At 31.6% G+C, this 25,573-nt stretch overlaps 1 protein-coding gene across 3 annotated transcripts; it reads left to right on the plus strand.

Moving 5' to 3' along the window:
• The first annotated feature begins 108 nt into the window (after positions 1-108).
• On the plus strand, positions 109-21,743 carry LOC130897754 (arylsulfatase J-like). 3 transcript variants are annotated; one of them, XM_057806649.1, is made up of 9 exons: positions 109-258; positions 12,089-12,248; positions 15,157-15,233; positions 15,314-15,460; positions 16,425-16,686; positions 17,744-18,099; positions 20,074-20,173; positions 20,933-21,151; positions 21,399-21,743. In XM_057806649.1, the coding sequence occupies exons 1-9, from the start codon at positions 256-258 to the stop codon at positions 21,644-21,646; spliced, it is 1,572 nt and encodes a 523-aa protein (XP_057662632.1). In that variant the 5' UTR covers positions 109-255; the 3' UTR covers positions 21,647-21,743. The 3 variants fall into 3 exon arrangements, with proteins under 3 accessions (XP_057662632.1, XP_057662639.1, XP_057662623.1); XM_057806656.1 differs by having other exon boundaries at positions 189-299; XM_057806640.1 differs by lacking the exon at positions 109-258 and adding an exon at positions 3,233-3,396.
• Positions 21,744-25,573: the final 3,830 nt, after the last annotated feature.

A 25,573-nucleotide genomic window follows, 5' to 3' on the forward strand; every position in this document is an offset into this window, starting at 1 on the left:
ATTTTTACTTGACATTTCTGCCTACACGAGTGCAAAGTTATAATTAGAATCACGTGGTTCATTCCATTATTTAGTTCCTAATGATTTTCTGTTACTCTTCTAAACAGCATCGTGCGTGGAGAGAAGGCTGGTGATGCTTACGCCATGCTTACGAGTTTTTTCTTTGGTTTGGGTCGATTGGAATTCTTCTTTTTCTACTCATTATTTTATCTTAATAAGGACTAAGACACTGTACTGACTTAAAACTTTCTAGGCATGGTAAGAAACGGTATCGTTTTAGACATGTCTATGTACGTTTGGTAAGTTTAAAGATTAAAAAATTAAGCGTGTGCTTTCTGTTAAGAGCTGAAAAGGAACGTGTGATTTCTAAAACAGTTAAAAATTCAAAGGGGACTCACAAAGCGAATATTGTCGGATTTGTTTTAGTAGGACAATTGATGGAAATCAGTTTTATTTGGTAGGGCCCTGATATATGAATATTTTCCTTTGCAAGGGTTGGGTTGTGATGTTTGTTTGGGGCTGTTTTCGCATGCGAGTGCTGAAACAAAGCGTAATAATGAGGATTAGAGCTGGAGGAATAAAGTTTATGATATAGAATTATGAAAATAACATGTGCGAGGATTGTGGGAAATAATAAAGGGATTTGTATGATTGGCCGACAGAAAGGTATCTCGAAAGGTTAACTTGTCCGCTAGGATTACGTTTGCTGATGGAATGGATGATTGCCTACTCAATAGGTTTGGTTGCCAGTATGGAAGGTGATAGCTTATTTTTTAGCAAAACGTTCCTAGGACCCATATCTATTGGTAACCTTCATGGGATCTTCTAAGGAGAAATGGTATGCCTTTTGTGTTGCTTATCGACATACTATGGAGGGTAGAGGTAGGAAGGATTATCTCATGGGAGAAAAGCTGAGAGTGTATACTATAAAAGTTAGTTTTTTTATTCACTTTACGAAGTTTATTGCCCTCAATATTTTTATAACTTTTTCACTTAATCAATCAAAAATTTCTTTACTCAGTCCACCACCCCGTTACCTTCCATATTTCTTTCACTCATCAGTAATTTTGAAATAAAATGGAAAAACTAGTGTGAGAAACTGATAACATGCCAAAAAATCATCTGAAATTCAAAAATAAAGTTGAAGGTATTGTGAAGAGTAAATTCTGATTTGTTCCTATTTATTTTTTCTCGCATAAAATTTTGATTTATGTTTTCATTCATATATTATTTCAATAATTTTCCAATTATCCGCATATTTCTATAATTATAATCATTATTCCGGTAAGAACTCACATTCATTTCATTTACCAAACTCGCCTTGCTTCGAATGCAAATTAGTGAGTCCCCAATTTAGGGCCAAGGGGTGTAAAGATGTCTCGAATAAGCGAAAATTAACAGAATTATTGAAAACCTTCATTGTCAGTTTAGCATACAATTTTCAACTTTTTCAATGAGCCCTACTAATACAAATTTCATTTTTAACATTCTGTCATACAATAGAATATAATTTTGATTCTCAATAGTCAAACTCTGTCAGGTAATATAACCGTATTTCCATTCAATAGACTTTGTATTCATTACTGTATATGTATACGGATATGAGCCAAATTTCTCATTAATAGTTTGTTACTCATTTTTTCCATATCTGAGTATACACATATTAATTTCAGTCCAGTATAATCTCCTTTATTCTTAGTTTATAAATTGTTGTTTTAATCCAACGAACTTCACAGTCAATTAAATATGATAATTGTACCTGACCATGATGATGCGTGTCACTACTCCACTGACTTTATAATGAATGAGTTAATACTTTTGTTCATTGTTAACATAAATCTTTAGAAGAAATTTGATACAGGGATTATTTAATATTGATTTATTATCTTCAAATCAAATAAAATAGTAGCCACATTTGAAATGTTACGCTGATTTGAATACTACTAACAGTGTATTTTTCTTATTAAAAGCACTGTCAAGAACAACAAAGACATGTTACAAGAATTGTAAGGCAGATATATAAGGAATTTATTTAATGGAGTTCAAAATAAAGCGTTTCATGAATACTTGATTTTACAATAGAGTGATAATTTCCAGAACATCTCAGACCTCAAAATTTTAGAGCTACGATGAGAAGACATTCCATTATCATTGGGTAATTCCCAGTAATATTTGGTTTTCTTTGACCTATATATCAGACGTTAAGACTTTACTAGCAAGGCTTCACACTTTATGATTGTGCGATTTATCTTGGTTGAGGATGGGTTTTTTATTATTTTTTTATATATTAGACACTTAAATCTTACCAGCAAGGTGATTTGATACAATGCTTTTCTGATTATTAAGGATGAATTATGAAATAAATATTCACCTCATTGATTTTATCGTTAACATCACTATTCATTGGGACTTCTTATAGAAAGAGTTACCCCTCTACCTTTCTAACATAGCCCAATTACTTGCATGATTTAGTATTATTGGTTCAGGATTGCTATGACAAATTAACAAATATTATGGAAATAAATCAGTTCAGTAGCATTGTGATAATTGATTATAGAATATTTTTCTGAATTATATGTTTTTATATGTGATTTCTAGAGAATAAGGATAACAATTTTTAATTAAAAAACTGATTTTCAGATTCATAAGAAGTTGAAGAAGGTGAATGTTAATAGATGTTATAGTATAATATTTAACTTCATATACAAAATGGTAGTACTTGTTTAATCATAATAGAGAAATTTGTCGTATTTTTCTCTCTTACATCGAATGCTGAGTTATTTTAACGAACAGTTCTGAATATTGACAATAATGGTTTTCTCATTTTTGGTAGCCGCAATTTGCCTAAACCGTTTTCCAATAACAACTTCGGGTTATTTAAAAAAGCAGAAACTGTTCCGAAGTTATTAAAGGTAGTTTTATGTAATCTTACTTTTCAAACTATATTCCCGTATAACTTGTTCGAAAAATAATTTTTACACATTGGTAATTTCTAAATTGAGGATATTGAGAAGAATAGAATAATTTTTGGGAAAAAGTATTTGCCTATTGTGTACTGTAGAATAATCTCCTTTATATAACGAATCCAATATCAGACATATCCTTGTAATAAATGGAAAGTTTGTAGGGTTAACTAAAATCAACAATAATTGTAAATTACGCGCAACCTTCTGTTAACACTCTACCTGGCTACCCTGTATAAAATATATATAAATATACGGATGGATTTTACGCAAACATTATAATAAACGAATTCTCAGGTGAGAAGTTAAGAAAATTGCTCACAAAGTGATGGTTCTTATAAACTTATTTACGTTACTTCTTTGTTATATCTTTACTGATTCAGTGTCTTCGGCGGAACAACCAAATGTGATAGTTATTGTAGCTGATGACCTCGTAAGTTTGATATCTAAGTCTTCTTATTAGAAATTAATAATTGAAATGAATACTGCGGTTTTTATTTTCCTTGACCGTGTACAACATGTATATATATATATATATATATATATATATATATATATATATATATATATATATATCTTTAATTTCTTATTTCTTAGACCTTTTAATATGTTTATGTTTCTAAATGTTCTTGATTTTACGTCTCTTCTTTTTCAAAATTAGTTTTTTTTTCAATAATTTTTGGAAAGAAAGATAAAAATTCAAGTTGATACTGAACTGACATTTTGCGTATTTATATTGATCAATAGATCAATTTTGTTCTGATAAGAAAAATTAATTTTTCCTTTGTGCTTACAAATGCTCAAAGTTGTCAATATCATATTTTCATAAAGATTAAAATTAGTCGAAATATCAAATGTTAATGTTTTAAAAATTATTAAAATAACTAATTTTGAAACAGAATAGACCTGAAATCAAGAACATTTAGAAATATAAATATAATTACACTATCCATTTATAACAAAAATTAAGCCAGTTACAGTAGTAAAATATTTACAAAAACTTTTATGTTTTATGATATATAATAATAGTAAGTCTACTGGAGTTTTGCGTTTTAAACGACTTTAGTTTGTTCATTATTATTAAATAAGTTTATTTAGTGTAAATGTATTTGGATGATTTTCCAATATCTGAATATATATTTCACTATATTCAACGATTCCCTCACTTACCGTGGGCACTCTCAGATTTGTAACAAAACCACCGGGCATCGCATAACACACGTAGCACCTTTCGATGATTTGTATACTCGTAATTTATTTATTTATTGATAGTTTTGACTTACGGCCCATAAGCCAATGATGTTTTTGGAATATCAAACCTAGTTGTTTCCATTTAGACCATATATGAGTTCTCCATAGGAATTCGCTTGAGGTGATTGTCCACGAAAGTTTGTAAATGTTATGTGCTTTGATTTTGTTACATTGATTGTGAAATGCCACTTTTTAGTCCATTTTTCAATTTTATATATTAATATTCTATATACAATTTATTTTGTTCGTTTCCGTATCTTATATAGAAATGTTTTTCGGTCAAGTAGATTATAGGGTGTTGTGCAAAGCTCCTGGTAACTTTTTGTTCAGCTTATATTGTAATCTTCTAGGCTAGACCTTGTCAAAAGCCTAACTAACGTCAAGAAAAACTGCATTACAGTCACTTCTTTCTTCAAAGGCTTTATTAATGAAACTTGTTCAATGTCAGAGTGATGAGTCGGGAAATGCTTTATACGTGAATGTAAAATATAAATTCAAACTAGATATTTATGCTTTAATTTGACAATCATCACAAATCTCTAAAATGATTTGCAATGTATATTAATTCGTTTTTTGGATAATACATCTCAATTCGTGTTAATTAATTTTGGAAACTGAGATTAACAGAGATTAACCAATTGCCTGATTTTGAAATACAGAAGAGGGAAATACTATGTATATACATCGGAATCCTGCTCATATTTTAGTGCTTTTCAAAAATTTGCACAATTCTTGGAAATACAGGCAAAATTTAAACCCAAAATTTCTTCTTATTTTTTTATTCATCTGGGGTCGTACCTTTTCTATTCCTTTTTTCCTTTATCTGATCTATGTACGGTCTATGTCTTTTCTGCTTTCGTAACTTTTCTTGTAAATCTGTATGTTTCCATTCTGTAAATTGCTCCATAACAATTTGACTGTTTTCTTTGTATTTCTATTTATTATGACTCTTGTTTTATTATCTTTCTTATATTTTTGTTTCTAAAATTCGTTCAACTTGGTTATTCCCGCTATTCTTATCAAGTATTTAATCTCAATTGTGTACATCTCGAAACCTCAATATCCAATTTTCAACATATGTTATTTATTGTTATGAAAGGATGAATATCGTGTGTAAGGTATAGTGTAACATTTTTGAGATGTCCACTGTCCACTGTTATTTTCTCATCATTGTTATTAAAGTTAAACTCAAATTTACACATTTACACTGATACTACAAGCACAATTAGCCATATTAAATTAGAATACTAGTTAGTGATTCCCATGCTAAAATGCTAACATAAAACTACCTTTTTCAAGTAGAAACTACAGAATTAAAAAAGGCTAGAATGTAATGTTTATAGATTGGACGTCCTCGATGTGGAATCACAATTGAAATTGTTTCAGCTGGTCTTAATTTTGATAACAATGCAGATTGTTTTCAAGACGTAAATAAACTAATAAATAACCCTTTCGGAGAAGTAGTTCATGTTGATCTTGATTTCAAGTATTATATTTATTGCTTCTTTAATGAAAAATAATTGAACATACATAATGTACTAATTACGGTTTATTTATTATCTTATGTACCGTAATTAAATGCCTTCTCATTACAATAAAAAAAAATAGCTCCGGTAACAGAATATATTAGATATGCAGACGGGTCATGGCCTTCCAATAGCAAAATATTTTTATTTAAGCTTATAAATAAAAATATTGGGGATTTCCCGTATACGTTAGAAAAACTATATAATTATGTGTAGAGATGAATAACTTTTCATCTCAGATAAATTAAGAATAATAAAATATTTTGTTTAATGTCATCAAAAATCCCATTTTTTTTGTATTCGTATATTAATTATTAAAATCATGTTAAATAATGTATGCATAAATTTATGTACTATATTGTACACTTCAGAAAAACAAATTTGAACGTTTTTTGGTTGTCAACTTTTAGTGTATATATTATTAAAAATGAGCTATAAAAGAATATAAGAAATAAAAATTATCCAGTGGTAACAAATTAGGAAAAAGATTAGTCTTGAATTATATACCGAATCAAATGTCACTCATTGTTCATATTGAAAATTGAACAACGTTACGTTTAGAATTTCAGGAATCGTTGCTGATATTCATGATTGATTGACACAGTGTTAGTGATTATTGGTGGAGTTATATTACCTATTTAGAAAATTTCATCGGCTCTAATGAAAACATACAATTACTCACCAATAAATATGATTTTGCTAAATTTTCTGACTTATTATAGTCCGGTCAATTTAGACATTCGAAGTTACATAAATTCCCATCTAGCTGAAAATTAGTGAGTTGTTTGAAATATAATTAAAAACAAAATAAATTTTAAAGATCCCCATCAATCCCATGTACGGAAAAAATTTTAATCAAGGTTTTTTTTCCTGCGAGCCACTGTTGATATGATTCAAAAAGTATGACTACCTATGAGGTAGTGTACTTAGCCCTTTTTTTAACGTAGTTTCCTCAGTAGGCCTGTGCCATGGGTCTGTTGTGATCGTGTTTGATTTGGAACTCTTGTTTAATAATGGAAATTAGCAGAGATTGAAAAGATAAAAGCGATTTAAACTAAAAAAAGTGAAATTTAATCGTCCGAGTCGTAACTTTCAAATTATTCTTCTTGTTCTTTTTCTTCTTCATTTTAATCTTCATTCTGAGTGCATGTAAATTGCGTCAATAGCGATGTATCGCATGTCGCCTCGTCGGAATCAAACGGATCCTCCACTGTTGTTGATTGAATATTAGAGCACGACCAGCCTTGACAAGGTGTACATGCCAGAGAACAAAACAGTCCGATTTTTTTGCTTTGCAACCACATTTAGCACTACATCTCTGTTTGTAGTTGCAAAAAATTGTACTAAGCAGTTTTTCCGGCGCAGGTGAGAGTAAAGTTTGAACGGGTTCTAATGTATTCTTAACCAACTTCCAGCCCCAGTCTGATAATCAAGCCATAATTGAACTTTCTAATATACCCAAAAAAGATGTTAATGGGCAGCAGCTGACGGTCGAGCAAGACAAGCCAATTGAACAGATGTTGTTTCAAGGTGACAATGGCGTATAAATTAATGGACTAAGTTACATTTTACCTGATATTCTTATAGTTATGTATATTTTATATTTTAAGTGTTAGTTATAATGACCGATAGAAAAATATATTACTCTAGAGATGTATATATGTGGCGTACTCATGCATATTATGACAATTGCAACTTTAACAATTTTTTGAATCCTTATATCTCAGAAACAGTGGCTCGCAAGGAAAAAATCAATAAACGCTTTTTGTAGATAATATTATGATCTACAATTTTTGTCTGAAATATTTTTGTGATCAAACTTACCGTTTTGCTAAAAACGTCTTATTTTTTGGTCTAATTTGATCGGAAAACAGAACGAAATTCGATGGTAGATTTGGAACTGAAAATTTGACTTATGTGGTTATATAAAAACTAGTGAACTTATTTTGTCTACTTGAAGTGTTCATTGGAGGCTCATCATGCTCATTCTAAAATTTGGTGGTACTTTGTTGAAGTAGTACTCGGTTAAGGAGTTGTGCTGTGAATGAAAAATTTTTCGGGATTGCATTTTCAACACCTCCTTTAGATTCAAATTATTTTCGACGAAGAATATCGCTATGAATCTGAATCATTAGTAGTTTGAGGGTGTAAGGTCCGAACTAAAGGCTGGATATGGAAGGAGTTCAATACTACCTAGTTTTACGATGTTTTTCTGCGTATAGTTCGCAGTATGTTCTTTGTCTAACTACTGATTCACCAATTTCGGAATGTTTAGAAAAATCCTATCTAAAGTAGAAATGCGTCTAATAAAACAATCATCTTTCGGAAGAACAAGGAGCTGTTTATAGATCTATACTCGACGTATTGTTTGATTCCAGGTTAATAGGTGTGGCACTATTCTCGATAACTCGATAGATATTTCCTAATGATTTTCAATGGCTATGTATGGTATATTCGAAAACTCGATAATCGGCTTAAAGTGCTTCAACTAGGTTGGTTTTCTATTGCTTCTTTTATAACCTTAATATCCCACGCAGGTAGACGATCTGAGAGCACACGTTGTTCAAACGTCAAATCTCCACTATTAATAATTAAGCCAACCCTGTGCCATTCGCTAATTAATCGTGTCTTGCCCTTCAATCTCACATATTCTTCTTGTTGCCAGGGTTACTTACTTTATTAAACTTTGGTTTCCAATACACGAATTTCATATTTATCGCACTCCATACTATTTATTATAAAAACGTACTGCCTCTTTAATAAAGAGAGTGATTAAAAGAAAGTAAAGCAATTGTACTCTTAATAGAATTGAAGATCAGTCTTAACAAGTTGCGACATGTTTAAATTGAGGCGTAGGAATTCTCATGTATGAAAATCGACACCCTCTCTATTCCAAGCAAACAGATATGCCATATTTCACAAGAAAGTTTCAAACGAATGTCTGATATCTTCAAATCTAATCAAAGTCCGTTTATATATCACAATAGTACACCATTATACCTCAAAAACAAAAATACTGTTGAAACAATAGACATCTTTCGTTCTCAAGAAGGGAGTATAATATAATTTTCTATTTCAGAAAATTATATTGTACTAAAATTCGACCATCACATACAGTAACAAGTACACTCAACCGATTTATTGAAGATTAAAAGATGAGTTGGTTGGAAAAGATTTTTTTACTTATGGTAACACAAGTCCACTAAGATGATATAATGCTCGGTTTTTAATCGTCTATTTCCAGATCAGTCGGTACAATACTTGAACTTTGCGCTAATGGAATACAAAATTTCTTTTTCTGTTTATATTCGCAACACGTAATTGCCATTTGTGTTGCAATTAGAATTCTGCGAACTAAAAAGATAATACTCCTTTTGCCTAGTCCTCGATATACAGATACGTTTACCCACAATAAATTTTTAGGCAAAAATTGTAATCAAGTAAACGAATCTGTATGGTGTTCAATAAAAAGGTTTAAACTACAGAATAACTTACTGAAAATTGTATTGAATTCCTATATCTTAACAATGACAGTAGTTTTGAATAAACATAATTATGTATCAGGTATTAATGTATTTCCGTTACAAATATGAAATTCCATGAGTTTTTGTAATGTTTTTAGAGTATAAAGTTTTTGATTCCTAGGTCGTTGCTTTTTACTTTGCAGTTCTCATTCAGATTCGCTCAAATTTTATTTAATTTCACCTGAAGACTAAAATCTTTGATTTTATCGATTCGAGATGGCGAGGTGACACTTGAAATGTGGCTTACTGTAATTTATGGTCAAGAAAAAAATTCAAACAGGAAACTCATTTATGGAATGAAAGCGTAGAATTTACAATTGAAGTTTGCACTATTTTCATAGAAGTACTTAATAACTAATGTCTTTGGGTGTTGAATTTAAGTTTCAATTTAAGAAGAAACAATTCATTATTCAAATAATTCAAAACATAAATATGTATAAATATTGCTTAAATGGCTCAATTTTTGCTTAATCATAATATATATTCATTATTATGTATGTTAATATGCTGGGCTCAGATCTTTATTTACACATTAATTGTAATGATCACTTGTCTCTTGTTTTTAGTCCTCAAAGTTTAAAGTAATTACATGAAACATGCTTTTGCATGATCCCGCGTCAAAAAGAAAACAACAGAATCTCTGAGCTGCATAATTTTTATGTATGATTCTAGTTTATTTCAAAAAGATATAGAGCAATAAAATCTCATTAGGTATGCAAAGGGACCACAGAGTGACCCAACGAATATTTAAGCCACTTTCATAGTTTGGCATTGATTTCATTGTAAAATTTTTTCTTTTTATCAAGTGCAGGTAGTACCACCCGGGTTGGGGTCAATAAATGGGTTTAGCCTATTGTTATCCATTCACAAACACTGAAAATAGTGTGCCAAAGGCGTGCTGGTGAGATACTCGTAAAAAAGGAAAGAATTTTATTTTAACAGAATGAAAATTAGGTATTATGTACATAGTATTAGGTACACTTATTTTTTATTGAACATTATACAAAAAATATATTATACAGAAATTAAATTATAAAAAATCATAATATTCTTCGTCATCTGAGGAACTGTTATCTCCTTTTGACGTTATAATGAACGGGTCGACGGTCTGATCGATCAAGTAGTCAAGATCCCACATTTTGTCCTCTTCTTTAATGACATGCTGGACTGCTTTTCGCCAGTTCTCTGGTGTCACCTCCTTAATGGCTTGATCAAACAGAAGCTTAACGTCTTTCATTTTGAATGTCGTGTTGTGTCTTGCTACAAATCCTTTCACTTGCGCCCATATAAGTTCTATAGGATTTAGTTCGTAATGATATGGCGGTGTGCGGAGCACAGTTACACTATGTTTTTCTGCTTAATCTTCCACGGCTTATTTCATAAAACGATGTTTGTGTAAATTTGCTGTAGCTAATAGTTCTTTTTTATCAAATTATCTTCAAATTCAATACTTATGGTGATTAACCAATCAATAATTTTTTGTTTTCTCCAAGATGAAGTTGGAGTCTTCTCTATGCGTCGAGAATGATAACTTGCGTTATCCATAACTACTACTGAATCAGACGGAAGATATTTCATCATTTTACCAAAATAGTTTACAAAAACATCCTAATCCATGTCCTCGGAGTAATCTTCCGTATGGCACGACTGAAAGGTTAGCAAACCTTCTTTTAAAAATCCCTCTTCGCTTCCAATATGGACGATTATTAGTCTTTTCCCTTTACCTGAAGGCACCTTAATATGCGTTGACAAGCCTTCCATGAAAGCTTGGCGAGCACTGGTTATATTTTTGTCTTGTCCCATTTTTGGTACTGTATAACCTTCATAAATCCATTTCTCATCAAGATAAAAGATTTTCTTCTGCTCTGTTCTGTACTGCTTTATACTTTTTGATTATTTTTGTCGCCAGCAAACAATTTAATCGCTTTTCAGTAAAAGTGCTTTACGGTTATGCTTTTCCCATGCAAAATCCATAGTTCTAAAAGTGGTCCATAAAAGTTTTTTAGTTATCAACTGAATACTGCCATCCTGGCCCAGTTCTATTAAAATCTTATCTCGGGTGGGTATTTCTTCAATCAAAAAAAGAGTGAACTTTTCTTCGAATTACACTTTTGGTGTCTTCATCAAGGACTTTTCATGGGAGGTTCCACTTGACCTGCTATCTTTCTCTCCCGTAATAATTTAAAAACGGTGGACTTTCCAACTCCAGTCATTCGGGAACATCGGTCGACAGTTTCTTGTACATTAAATTATCGTATTTTATGTAATCGTGTACATTTAAAATAATAAGTTTTTCATTCACCGATAGTGGAGAATTATTGGAACATCTTTTTGTTGGTATAAATGTCGCTATTTTATTACTAATCTTATAATACTGTTTACTATTTACGGCTTAACAGCAAATACTGATTCGTTAAACTAAACATATATACTTACAAAGGTCTAAAAATTTTGGGTAAGGCACCATTGCCCTTACGGCGCATGGTTAAGCCGAATCTGAAATAGGGCTGGAATTAGGCAGAGGCACTAATAGAAGGTTATACGGTACCTGTTAAACGCAAAACGTATCTGTATAATCTACTACCTAGTAACAATATTTCAAGACCTACACCTATGGCCGACACCGAAATTGAGCCGAACTGGATGGAATTCTCCTTTTTATTGCTATATACCTTTCTGAAATAGACTAGTTGTCACTCCAAATGAAATATTTCTCCAATAATTTTGCACTTTCTTTTTGAATGTCTTTTTACTTCATAAGTTTCTGAAAACTCAAACTACTTAAATGTTTATTTGAAAAGTTGAAAATATTTAATTTTCATAGGGATGGAATGACGTTGGTTTTCATGGAAGTGATCAGATCCCTACACCAAACATTGATGCATTAGCTTATAATGGAATTATTTTGAATAGTCATTATGTTCATTCTACTAGTACGCCAACAAGAACAGCACTTCTAACAGGAAAATATCCTATGCGTTTAGGTAAGTATACTCTATGTCTTAATTTTCCCGTTTGAATGTCTTTTTATTAAGCACAATTCGTTGTTTCAACTTTTCAATGACATTTGACTTAGTTTAACACAGCTTGCTGTATATAAAGTGCTTGAAAGTCTAGGGACACCTTAATATATTATGTCTGATCTTATTCTTATACATATTTAGATTGTTATTTCAAATAGAGCATTTTTATTTTTCAAATCCAAAGTTATGTATCATTTAGTGTTTCCTCCACTCGTGTCTATCATGTCAAAAATATAATAAAAAATAAATTTCAACAATAAATTTTTCATTCCAGTAGATTATTGTTAGAGATTATTGGAAGTGGAAATTGATCTCTTATCTGAAAACCAACAAATTTATGTTTTGATTAGATGAGAATATGGTGATATGTGAAAAAGTCAAATTAGGATTTTTAAAGACTTCAATAATTTGATTAAAACAAAATAAGTATTATAGAAATTGTGATAAATAAGTGAATAAATGAAAAAAAGTGATGTAGTAGTATGTACTTTTTAGACTCACAAGAGTGCAATGAACTTTACTGAATTTTGAAATAACGCTAATTCAAACAAAGGTTGAAATTATGGAAAGCGATTAAGTTATTGTTTACCTTCCACCTCTGTCCTTTATTTTGATGTCAAAATATTTTATTACTAAACATATTCAACTCTTAATTGGATACATTTATTACAGCGGATCTGCAACGTCTCTAGAACTTTAAAAAAAATGTTTCTTCTTGCTCTTCAAACCAGACCACCACAGCTTTTATTACCTCTTTGGAAGAAAATTTACCTTTTAAACTTTTTTTCAGTTGAGGGAAGAGATGATAGTCGGAATGACGAATTTTTTGCATGGCAACATAAGATTTGTGTGCAGGGGCGTTGTCCTGCTAAAACACAACACCTTTGTATAGCTTTCCGCGTCTTTTCTCTTTAATTTTTTCCCGTAGAGTGGTCAGTAATGTCGAATAGTAAACTCCAGTTATTGTTGTATCCTTATCCAAAAAATCAATCATGATTACTTCATGGCAATCCCAAAAAACTGAAGCAAGAACTTTTCCAGCTGATTTTTTGACACGAAACTTCTTAGGTCTTGGAGAACCAGAGTGTCACCATTCCATCGATTGTTGCTTTGTTTTTGGATCGTAGAAATGTACTCAAGTCTCATCTGTAGTAACATTTCGGCTTAAGAAGTCTATATCGTTCTCAAATCGAGCACAGATCGAACGCGATGCTTCTACCCTTGCACGCTTTTGGTTAACATTCAAACATTTGGGGATCCATTTTGTAGCAATTTTTTTCATGTCCAAATTGACATGAACTATATGATGAACGCGTTCGTATGAAATATTTAATGCCTCAGATATCCGTTTTAGCCCAATTCGACGGTCTGATAAAATCATGTCATGAACTGCATCGATATTTTCGGGGACTGACACAGAAACTGGCCTTCCCGAGCGGTCATCCTCTTCAATGAAAAATTTACCTCTTTTGAAGCTTGCAGTCCAATTTTTCACGGTCGCATATGAAGGACATTGATCACCAAGGGTATTAAGCAAATCTTCGTAAATCTGCTTACCTCGTAACCCTTTTAAATACAGGTACTTGATGATGACCCGATACTCCAATTTTTCGATTGCCACAATTTCGGTGGACATCTTTTTTGTTTTAATTTATTGCGTAACTCTGGTTTACTTTTTTGACGTCAAACTTTACACTGACACTTCTAATAAGTTATTGTTCGTTTTGTTTATGCATGGAACTGATCTAACTAGATATGAATACATCCTCGTATTATGGGAATTTAGATGATAAGCTTATTATTATTCTTATCCTTATTCCTTTGTATAACTTACTTCTGGAATTATCCTTTTTAATACGGTTTTAGTTCATTCAAAATAGAAGACATTTCGCATTATCCTCATTAATGAATTTTATATAAATCCTTGGCCAAAAAAATTTATTTTGTCACTGTGAAGATCTGAGAATACTAAGTTTTCCAATAATAAGAGGGAAAAACCACAAACCCCTTATCCTTTGGAGAGCCCAAGTTATTCCAGATCAGCAAAGGTAATGGACGTAATAGTGGATAGTGATAATAATCCAAACGTGTCGAACATCTTTTTATCGATCAATCCTCTATTGTTAGAGTTTCTTACTTTTTGTCTCACTTAGTTCTTTTCTGTTATCCATTTATCAAAATATAATTACCACATTTCACCTCTGATATTGTTCCGAATTCTAATAAGTCAAAAACCTCTGCCCTTCCTCGAAGGTAAAACAACTATATACTTTCTTGACCAATATCGTAACGAAAATGGCATTACACCTTCTCTGAAGAAAGTAATGTCCATCCATTTGTTGATATCGATATCTTTAATTCGAAGTATGGCGCCAGAGATCATCTACTGGAGAGTGCTTAACTACGAAAATCCAATAGCAGTGCTAGTTGGTGGTGTCATCAGTTCGGCTTAGACACAAAACAATGTTACACGGCTCTGATGAGTTGCAATAACATCGATACCGCTCAGTATATTAATCCTCTTTCCTTAGAATTGCGAGCCATAGAGGACATGTCGATATTGACAAAAAGGTCGATGGACATTATGTTATTTTGATATATTACACGCACCTCTTCTGTTTTAAAATTTCTTTTTCTAATAATTTTTTAAAGATTGTTAAAAAATTCACCTTTCGACTTCAGTTTTTATCAAAATATATTTTGATCAATCAATCTTTCAAAAATTATAAAAAAAAACTAATTTTATAACAGAAGAGACCTAAAATCAAGAACATTTAGAAGCATAAACATATTAAAAGGTCTAAGAAATAAGAAATTAAAGAAATTTATATTGGTGCTTTAACCTCAACTATTATTTATTTTATTCTAGGTTTACAAGGAACTTCTTTTTTGCCTGCTGATAAAAGATCTTTACCTGACGGAAAGTTGTTACCTGAATATTTCAAGGCAAGAAAAAAACTGAATGTTCATTTTTATATATTGAGCATAAAAGGATATGAAATATTTTAATAACGTAACGGTTTTAGGAATTAGGGTACTCGACTTATCTGGTCGGAAAATGGCACTTGGGGTATTCGAAATGGAATGATACCCCACAATTCAGAGGATTTGATCATCATTTTGGATTCTATAATAGCTATACCAGTTACTACGACTATTTAACAACTTGGAAAGTATGTTCTATCAAATAAAAAATAATTTAGTATTATGAGTTCTATTTTCAGTTCATTCAAGCTTCTTCTTGTTAGGCCAAACCTTATTATTATTCTGTTAATTAGGATACTTGATAAAAAAAGTATTCTAAGTGTCTAATGAAGAATATAAATTACAATTATTGATATTACCTACTTGACTCATGAGGAACATTTCATACCATACCATATGTAGATTCCTTTAGGGAGGATACCATGTGGCTACTAAAAAGTTTCAACTCCTCTTCTTCATTTATTTATAGGATGATTTGTGAAATTGACCATGAATTGACCATGACAATGTGTATAAAATATGAAAATAGTTGAACGATTAACGCCAATCTTGATTTTAAAACTTTTCAGAGCTGCACCTTATTTTTATTTAGTACAGTTGATACAATGTATCATTATATGATGTAAAATTATTTACAATCAACACGCATTAACATATACATGAGGTTTGACTTTCAAAATTGAAAATCAATTGATTCTGCCCTTAGTGACAGTGAAGATGTAGTTGAATTTATACATATACATTAGATTATGTTGTAGGTACTAATTTTAGTTGAAATATTGGAAATTTACAAAATTTGTTTGAATAATTACCTTATTATGTGATATGTAATTATGGTTGTTTTATTGTTCTGAAAATGGAATAAAAGTGCGACAGCTTTGTAGTTTGAAAATTACTTAACTAATAATTAAATAACAAGTTTAGCTAGTAACAGATGAATGCTTGATAGTAGTGTACTGCATCATGAAAAAATTCAAAAAATCAAATGAGCTGTGTAAATACTATGCAAATTTATGCTGAATTTCACAAATCACCCTGTAAATTAATGAAGAAGAGGAGTTGACCCTCCCTGAGGGGCTCTATATATGGTAAAAGTAGGTAAAGATTCTTATAACTAACACTGTATAAATATATTGTTTCAACCAATTTTAGTTTGGCGATAAAGAATACACTGGATTTGATTTGCGGAACGATGGAAAATTAGCATACGAAGAAAGTGGCAAATATGCTACGGACCTCTTTACGGATTTTACAGTCAAAACTATCACGGAACAAGACAGTACTAAGCCGTTTTTTATTATGTTGTCCCATTTAGCAGTTCATGCTGGTAACGATGGGAAACTTTTAGAAGCTCCTCAAGAAACTATTAATAAGTTCACTTATATTGTTGATTCAAATAGGAGAACTTACGCAGGTTTGTTCTAGGAATAGATCTTTTTCTAGTTGACTATATCAGTCATTTAGTTGAATTGTTGATACGGTAATAATATCGCATACTTTACAAGCAAAAAAGAATTATAGAATTAGTTATATCTACACCAATTATATGAAGTTCAATTCAAAGATAGAGTGAGTAATGTTATATTTATTCAATTTTACCGTTTTAAGTGTATTCTTTCCAACGTATCTTTGTGGCAATGTTCAGTTTTTTCTCATCATATGATTATGTTTCATTGGACTATATTTCTAAGTATTTTATGTTTTCTTTTCATCATAAGATTATAGAAGAAACATGGTCTGGAATTTGTTGCTCTCTAGGATGTGGTTTGAGCTGAGGATAGAAAAAAAAAGAACAAAGAAAGAAGAGGGACCACTTATTAGAGAGCTTGTCAATTTATGAAGATCAGCCGCATCTTAAGTAGGGACAGCATCGGCAAGAGGATTACTCTTTAAGGACTGATACTTCCACTGAATACGTAGTAGTAAAATGGATAGCAAGTAGCAAAGGAGAGTGATGACCTTATCGAATGAGATGAAGTGATGGATGCATCGTTCTTTGAGAGATTTATTCATAAAAGGGCCGGTTAGAACTAGGCGTGTGTGAGAGAATGTGGGTTGGACGATTTTTTCTATGAAGTTCCATTAAAAATTGCATTGCATTGCATAGGTATAAGTATGGTTGTTTTTGTAGCCAGCGATGACCATGCTAATAAGATCAAGGTTCAGCTAGGTTTCAGAGAAATCGCAAAAAACCAATCCTGATTATAGGCCTATATTTTAAATCAAATAATTCTTTTGTGCAAAGTAGGTATTACTACAAGTCTAGATAGATTGTTCAATTATAGGTTATTCTTAGAAAATTACACACCTCCATTTCTATCAATAAATAATGAAAAAAATTGATGCCCGAATATCAGATTTCGGATCATGTAGAATTTTTATGAAAAACTCTTTTCTGAAATAAATAATGGAACAGTTTCTTCAACTCAACTAGTATTTTTGTTAATTTTAACAAATGTTTTCAATTTTAGCGATGGTCTCAAAACTGGACGACAGTATTGGAGCAATAGTTGAAGCTTTAGATAACAAAAAGATGTTAACAAATACTGTCATAGTATTCATTAGTGACAATGGGGCTCCTACAGTTGCACCACAATTTAGAAATTGGGGAAGTAACGCTCCTCTAAGAGGCGTGAAAAATACTTTATTCGAAGGTGGGATCCGGAGTGTTGGATTTATTTATAGTCCCCTATTGGTACAATCGGCAAGGGTATCTACTGATTTAATACATGTTACCGATTGGCTTCCCACTTTGTTTTCGGCGGCTGGAGGAGACATTGGTATTTTGGATCCAGAACTTGATGGAATTGATCAATGGTCTAGTTTGGTAAATAAAAATAAACAACTTTTTGTGTGTTGTTCAGCTTTCGATAATAATATTCGTATCATTAATTATTTGCATTGATTTATCGTCCATATTTTAATAATAATTGCCCCTTAAATTAAGAAGTACCAAACTATTATTTTACATGCTGGTAGGTCCACAATATATAATTTTGACTTCGTCTTCATTATAAAGAGACGAATGAGCTATACTTGATGTTCAGATACACCAAGAATGGAATTTAAGATGAAAATGTGATTAACTATCATTTATAAGAAGTATTAACAAAATATTGACTCGTGAGATAATAATATGAGGGGGGCTCAAATGAAAAGATACGAAACGTTATAACAACCAAACTGGCTGAAATATGAATATGCCGCTCTGAAATAATATTGTGATACATCTGGAGAAGGTAATGTAATATCCAGCTACTTGTTCATATGCGCGAGTACCCGGAGTGACGTATGTAGTTGTGTATTCCGTCCAATCTATACAGCAGAATATGTGTGGGGTTATTATGGCATTTTAATTGCAAAATTCGATTATTGAAATACAGCGGTGTTACCAGATTCCTGCGAAAAGTGTTAAGTAAGGCGATATTAATAATCGAGTGATTGCAGGAAAGACTTGTGTGTCAGTGTAGTGCCTATAGTGGATTTCCGTATTATAATGACTCTGAAGTGGAATTATTATCCGCAACGAGAGTTAGATATGAAGTACATGTAATGTAAGGAAGCTTCAGAACCTGCCTCTAAAAAATTCGAAGCTGTGCCTTCAACAGTCCAGGTGGAAAAACCATAAATGTGAGAGCAAATTACTACCAAACGTCGAGTAGAGGTGTGTAAGCAGTTCCATGCTCTGCCGAAAGATTATTGTTTTATTAGACGCATTTATACAAACAACCCGAACATGGAAAAGTCTTGTTTTATGTTTGGTGGAATTATGAAGGGTTAGTGTTCGGAATCATTCCAGTTGATTTACCTATAAATGTCGAGGTGGAAGTATTGCATGGGAAAAATTTGAATCCAAAAGGTCTCAAAGAGCTTGTTGAACGTTGCTTTACAACCATAGTATAGGATACGTCGGAAATCAAGGGTTTCTTTTTGTATGATCATTTAATAAACAAACTGGACATTGGAAACCGTTATTTAAAAATTTGTTAAATACCGTCCATAATTACTTGAATGTATTTTTCCAGATAAATATATATAATATAATCCACTTTTCATAGATGTTCTCAGCAATGTTTTGTAGGTAGTTTTTGAATTCTGCTATTTTCACTTATATTTATCTTATTATTTAATAAATACTGTAGATACGATGCAAGACTGTACTATGAAAACCGCTTATGATGACTTTGAAAACAAAATGTCGCCTAGGAAATAGAACTATGATTCATCTCTATTCAGTTCAGTTCACATTTTTCATGTTGATGGTGGCAATAAGGAAATTAATGATATTTTTTTTAAAGAAAAGTAATATACGACGCGCACAACAAATGGTATTTTTGGATTTAACATGTTTAAAAACTCCTTCACTTTCCAATATAGTAATTTGTTCTATTTCATTCGAGACAATACGAGGTGTAGCTATCGAGTAACAGGACTGACACTATAAGATATAAATACAATATATATATATATATATATATATATATATATATATATATATATATATATATATATATATATATATATATATATATATATATATATATCTTGTAGTAATGGCGAATAAATATAATTTCTTCTAATTTCCGGCTTTGATTTAAAAGTATTAGTCAGCTTACAATTTTGAAATCGATCTGTTTATCATGTACAATTATTCAGTTTAACTACCAATTACATGTATTATTAGATAATCTCCTAAATATGTAGATTAATACCAATTAAATGTAAGGGAAATAAATGTTAGGAATAATACCGAATCTGTGATGATCTCAAAAAGATTACTTATAATTATACGTTTTTCAAGGTTTATGATCTGCCATCTCCACGAAACGACATTCTGTTGAATATTGATGAAAAGACGAGAAATGCTGCGCTTAGATTTTATAATTGGAAACTAGTAGTAGGTGAGGATTCTGAAATTTTATTACAAACAATTATGTCTAACTTGATACTTCCGAGCTGTATCAAGATATTTCATTTAAAATATGTATAAAAAGACGCGATGACGATTTTAATACGCATTATTACTGGATCTATAGGAGATAACTGGGCGATTTAATTCAGGGTCCATAACGATTGTCTCACTTGTCTGATAGATCAACTGTTTTCTATTTGTTACCACTGAGACTTAACCTCAGTTAGTGTGATTTGTACATCTGGTTAGGGGCTGATCGATCTCGACTTTCAATCTGTTCTGACTCCATTCCAGCTACGTCTTCTGCCTAGGTTTGCTTCAGATACATCTACGCCTCGTATCTGTAATAGACCATGTTATTCAAACGTTTCGTAATTGCGTCAGGGTCACATTTCACTTCTTGCTAATAGGAGTAATTTCGCTCTTCACAGTAGTTCGTAAGTTTGGTTATTTTGTGTGTAGGTATGATTTAATGCCAAAGCTCTGATTTAATTATTCTGTTTATAATCAAAAAATATTGATCCATCGAGTATTAGATTTGTTATGATTTGGTTTTATTTTTATCTAATTGAGTTTAGCTCTTTTGTGAAGCAGCATTCAATAGTCCATATGAAGTGGTGAGCTTAAAGGAATGTAGTTTTGTGATTATTTAGATTCAGATCTTAGCAATTCTCAACAGTTCCTCTTTGTCCGTAGTTATTTGAGTCTCTTTAAAAAAATAAAATATTCCATTAAATTTATGGTTTAGGTGGCATTCAAAATGAAACATTGGGTGCGTACTATGGAGTAGATGTACTGGTTAATACCGAAGAGCAAATCTATAACTTAGAAGCAGTAATAAACAGTCCTGCAGGAATAATTGCTAATAAAATAAACTATAGTCCATTGAGTCCCGAAGAATACGAAAATCTCAGATCGGCAGCTACAATAACTTGCAAGTCGAAAAAGAATCCATGTGATCCTGTAGGTTAGTATATATATAATAAATTACAATTACATCTATATATATTTTCCCCCTTATTAATATCTAGTATTCTGTAATTCAAATTTTCCTCACCTTCTTACTTTCTTTTTTTTCTGGGGACTCGTATTTCCATAATACTAATACTAGACATACAATTATTGCTAACTTTTAGTTGGAATATGAAAACATCGTCACCGCATGACAGATTGACACTAAATCACAACAAAAATGCAATTCTATCACTTTTTAGGTGGATCATATTGCTTATATGACATTCCAAGTGACCCTTGCGAGGAAAATGATTTGGCTAAATTTTTCCCAAGTGTAGTAAGACAGATGAAACGAGCACTAGTTAATTATAGAACTAGTCTGATAAGTCAACTTGAAGAAGAAACAGATATAGATAATGCAGATCCAAAATTGTTCAAATATACTTGGAATCCATGGTCAGAATGTACAAAACCTGACTGTCAGTCACCACTTGATAATTCTAAATAATAATTATGCCATATAAGGTTACTACTAGTATTTTTTTGTAAGAAAAAAATGTCAGTTATTTAGTATTAGAATAATAAAAAAATGCATATGTAAAAAATTACAAGTTTTTTTAAGTACACATATCTTTGACGCCAGTGGTGTTGTGCTAATTTTTTTTACCAGAACGCGTATATATAATTATATATACAGGGCTGATCCTGGGTAGGCGGCCGCTCTGTGCGGTCTCATGACCCAAATTTAACTACGGGGGGGGGGAAGGGGCGATTTTCCATGATAATCCTGACAGCGACGTTTTTTTTAGGTCTCATGTACCAAATTTGGCGCCGGGGGGAAGTAGGTGAGATTTCCCCCAATTTTCGCCCGGAGCCAGGATCGGTCCTTTATAAAGGATAAAAAAGAAAGGAAACGCTTGTTAGAATAATAGGAACGTTTAATAAAAATTAGTTAACAATACCAATGGTTTTTATAAAATATTCCAAATAGGATTATGTTCAGGATCTTGTGTTTGAATTTTCCTTGTTTTGTTGTTATCCGCTGAACGATGAGACCTTAACCAAGTCCATAATCACCTGGTTTAAATAATTGTTGTGGTGGGTCATTCATTTTTATAAATAAAAGATTTGCTAGATTTTCAATTAATATTCTATTTCTTTGTTCATTTAAAATAATATTCATATTACTGAATCCGCGCTCACACTCTGCCGAACTGCAAGATACAATATTTATGTATCGAATTATGATTTCTACATCTTCAGCAATAACTTTGCCTCCAATATCAATATAATCTCTCAACACATTGATACATTGCATCGGTGATGTTAAATTGAATCTGGTGCATAATGACTGGATTTCATTTTCTCCATAGCCAATTTCAATATTTGCTGGCCACTCCGTTGGATCTAGTACTCGAAATTCACTTATCAAATCATTTTCTGTATGTAGTCTTCTAGTCATATTATTACTGAGACTTACAAGGAATTGATTTCTGTTGATAATAGTAATTTTCTGTTATCTGTTAAAGTTAATGTACCTAATTTCATCAGTTGAACAGCCTCTGATGCTTCTATGAGTTTGTTTCCTCTTTTAACGTCTTTTAGTGATTCCAAATAGCGAATAGTTCGACGGATTAGTTTGTCCGCATATACTATCGTTACAGTTCTGTTCTGTAACGCGTCAGACAAGATGGAAAGTTCATACAAAACGTCATACATTAATGCCAAGTTAATTATAAACTGTTTAGACATGATATATTTTTTTAGACCAATGTGTACACTCTGATCAGTTTTTGAACGAATTTCATCAGTTGCGGCTTGATGAAAATGTTCAGCAAGAGATTTTAAATTTTGCCAAATTGCATTAACAGTTTTGAATGAACTAGCTATCGACCTTATTCCTAAAACACGTCCTATTTTTTAAATTTCTTCTCCCAAATTTGTGAAAATATGTGAAAATGGTTAATACCATTTACTTTCGCTACAGCATCGTTAACAGAGAGCTCCAGACGATAATTTAAACAGTGCCACGTGATTATTTTTGGAAATTTATTCAATAATTTTGTAGCCACTCCTGACCTTTTTCCTAACATTACACTTGCTCCGTCAAATTTTGTTTCAAATAATTCTCGTCGAAGCCATATTTTTCCAAATTATTTAAAAGGTATTCTGTAATGGTGGATGCTATTTGATCGGACAATTCTATTAAATCAAAAAAAGGAATCGTGGTTCGCTGGTTTTATTTATTTCGAATTATCAAAATATAATTAGAGTAGATTTTTTACTCGATGTTATAGATTCAACATTGAGAATCGAAATCTTTCCATTTGCTTTAATAATTTCTGAACAAATTCTTAATTTCATATTATATGTAATTAATTATATTTGTGCAGGTATATCTGGACCGTAAACCAGGTGCCAAACTTGTTCCATTTACTTCTTGCAATTGCAATAAATTATAATAATCCGAATATGGTCGGTCGTGTTTGGCTAAATAATAAGCAGTTCTAAATACTAAAGACATGCTTTTAATAGACATGCTCTTCGCTGTTTAAAATTTTTTCTGAATTAATGTGCGCTGTTGTTCTTGCATGTTCAAAAATTTTTTTCTTAATGACGTTAACTGCGATTTTTTATCTTTACCGTAGTAAGAAACGGATATGGAACTCCATTCCTTTGAAATATTTACACTACGTGCTCTAGATACCCCTAAAAGCTGTATTTTGTTACAAAAAGCAACCTAATTTTCCGGATTCGGAAAGTAATTAAGGAAACTGTCTTTTCTTTTCTAACCACATTTCCGCACTCCAAATATTAGGTCACGAGACTTCGTCAGAATTGTTATCATTATAAGTACTTGTTGACATTCACGTTGATGCTATGGCTGCAAGTTCAACAGATTCCAGTTGATCAGCGTTGAAGTTGATGTTGGATACTTGGCTCAATGTTGCATTTTCCTGGGTCATTGACTCATCTTCGCTGCTAGTTTTTAGTTTCTTTTTAAAAAAATCGGTGATGCTACTGTTTTTTCTTTTTTCACTCATGTTGAAATTACTAATAAAATAAATACTATTATTTAATAGGAAAAAAACGATTTTTCTTATTAATAATGAAAATGGAATATACTGACACTTTAAGTTTATTAGATTAAAGATTATAGAAAAATGCAACTACTACATACATATATGTAGCGCACACCTGATCTTGTAGCGAGAGGTTCTTAGAAATATACACTAACACTAACACTTTTAATCTACACTTTGACTTAGATAGCGTGCATAGAATATTTTGCTAACAGTAGTACTTATTAATATTATTATAACATTGTATGTAATAAAGGTTTTAATGCATACAATAGTTTTGTGTGGCACTTATTCACTAACTAAAACTTCCACTTTCTACAAATGTGCTGTCGCAAAGATGGTTTGACACTGATTAAAAAAATTGTTTTAAATACTCAAATTATTACACTAAGTAATTAACTAATAAAGATTGAAACAATCTTCCAATACTGGAAACCAACATCTGGAAATTCTAGTTCACAACAAATGTATAATAAAAATTCTTAGCATTAGCCGAAGGCCCATTTGGGTATGGCAATAAAGTATACCAGGGATGAGTAACGTACAGTCCGTGGGCCGCTTGCATTAAAATTTATGTATGAAAACATTGTTTTTTTAAAATTTTATATTTTTTTTTTCTAATTTTTATTATAAATAAAGTTTCAATCCCGTTGAACCAGTTCAAAAACCGCTTCACGTATTTGTTTCGGTTCGGTTCGAGTTCCGGTTCGGTTCAGCAGAAAAAAAACGTCCCGGACTCCGGTTCACGATTCGGAAAAACAAGCCGGTTCGTTCCGGTTTTTGTTCCGGTTCGGGTTCGGTTCAAACCCTTGTTTATAATAATACATATAAAAATTCGTCAAAAAATCAGCAATTCTTTTTAATTTTTTTTTCAATACGTCAGCCAATTCTCGTTATCAGAAATCATCTTTAGTTCCGGAACGCGTTCCTGTCCAAAAAGGAAGTACCGGAACTACGTTCCGATGCATTCCGGCTCGACAACACCACTGTTTGACGCAATATTTAAGAAGCTATATTAGATATATAGTTGTACCCAAAGCTGAAGTTTAGCTTCAAAAATCAATCTTGGATATAATTCAAATTACATTTTTCCATGAAATAGATTTTCAATTCATTATTTGAGGCAATAATTAATTTTAGTATAGTGCTGTAATTACGTAGAAAATCCAAGTAACATATCCTAAAAATTCCTTTGTCCTTTGATATAATTTGTCTCAGTCCCATTCTGCATCTCCTATTGATATCTAAAACGATTTCTAAAACTCTAGTTCTTTGTATAATTATATCTTTTGTGTGAGCATGGCGCATCCTCGATGTTCGTGCGACCGTATAATTGTACCACTGGAACCACT

Source organism: Diorhabda carinulata, chromosome 1 (assembly GCF_026250575.1).
Source record: "Diorhabda carinulata isolate Delta chromosome 1, icDioCari1.1, whole genome shotgun sequence".
Lineage (NCBI taxonomy): Eukaryota > Metazoa > Arthropoda > Insecta > Coleoptera > Chrysomelidae > Diorhabda > Diorhabda carinulata.

Coding starts and splice junctions, on each gene's coding strand:
- LOC130897754 (XM_057806640.1), top strand. CDS start 3,292: ATGGTTCTTATAAACTTATTTACGTTACTTCTTTGTTATATCTTTACT. Junction 15,461..16,424: donor ACTATTTAACAACTTGGAAA/GTATGTTCTATC, acceptor AACCAATTTTAG/TTTGGCGATAAAGAATACAC. Junction 21,152..21,398: donor GAATCCATGTGATCCTGTAG/GTTAGTATATAT, acceptor ATCACTTTTTAG/GTGGATCATATTGCTTATAT.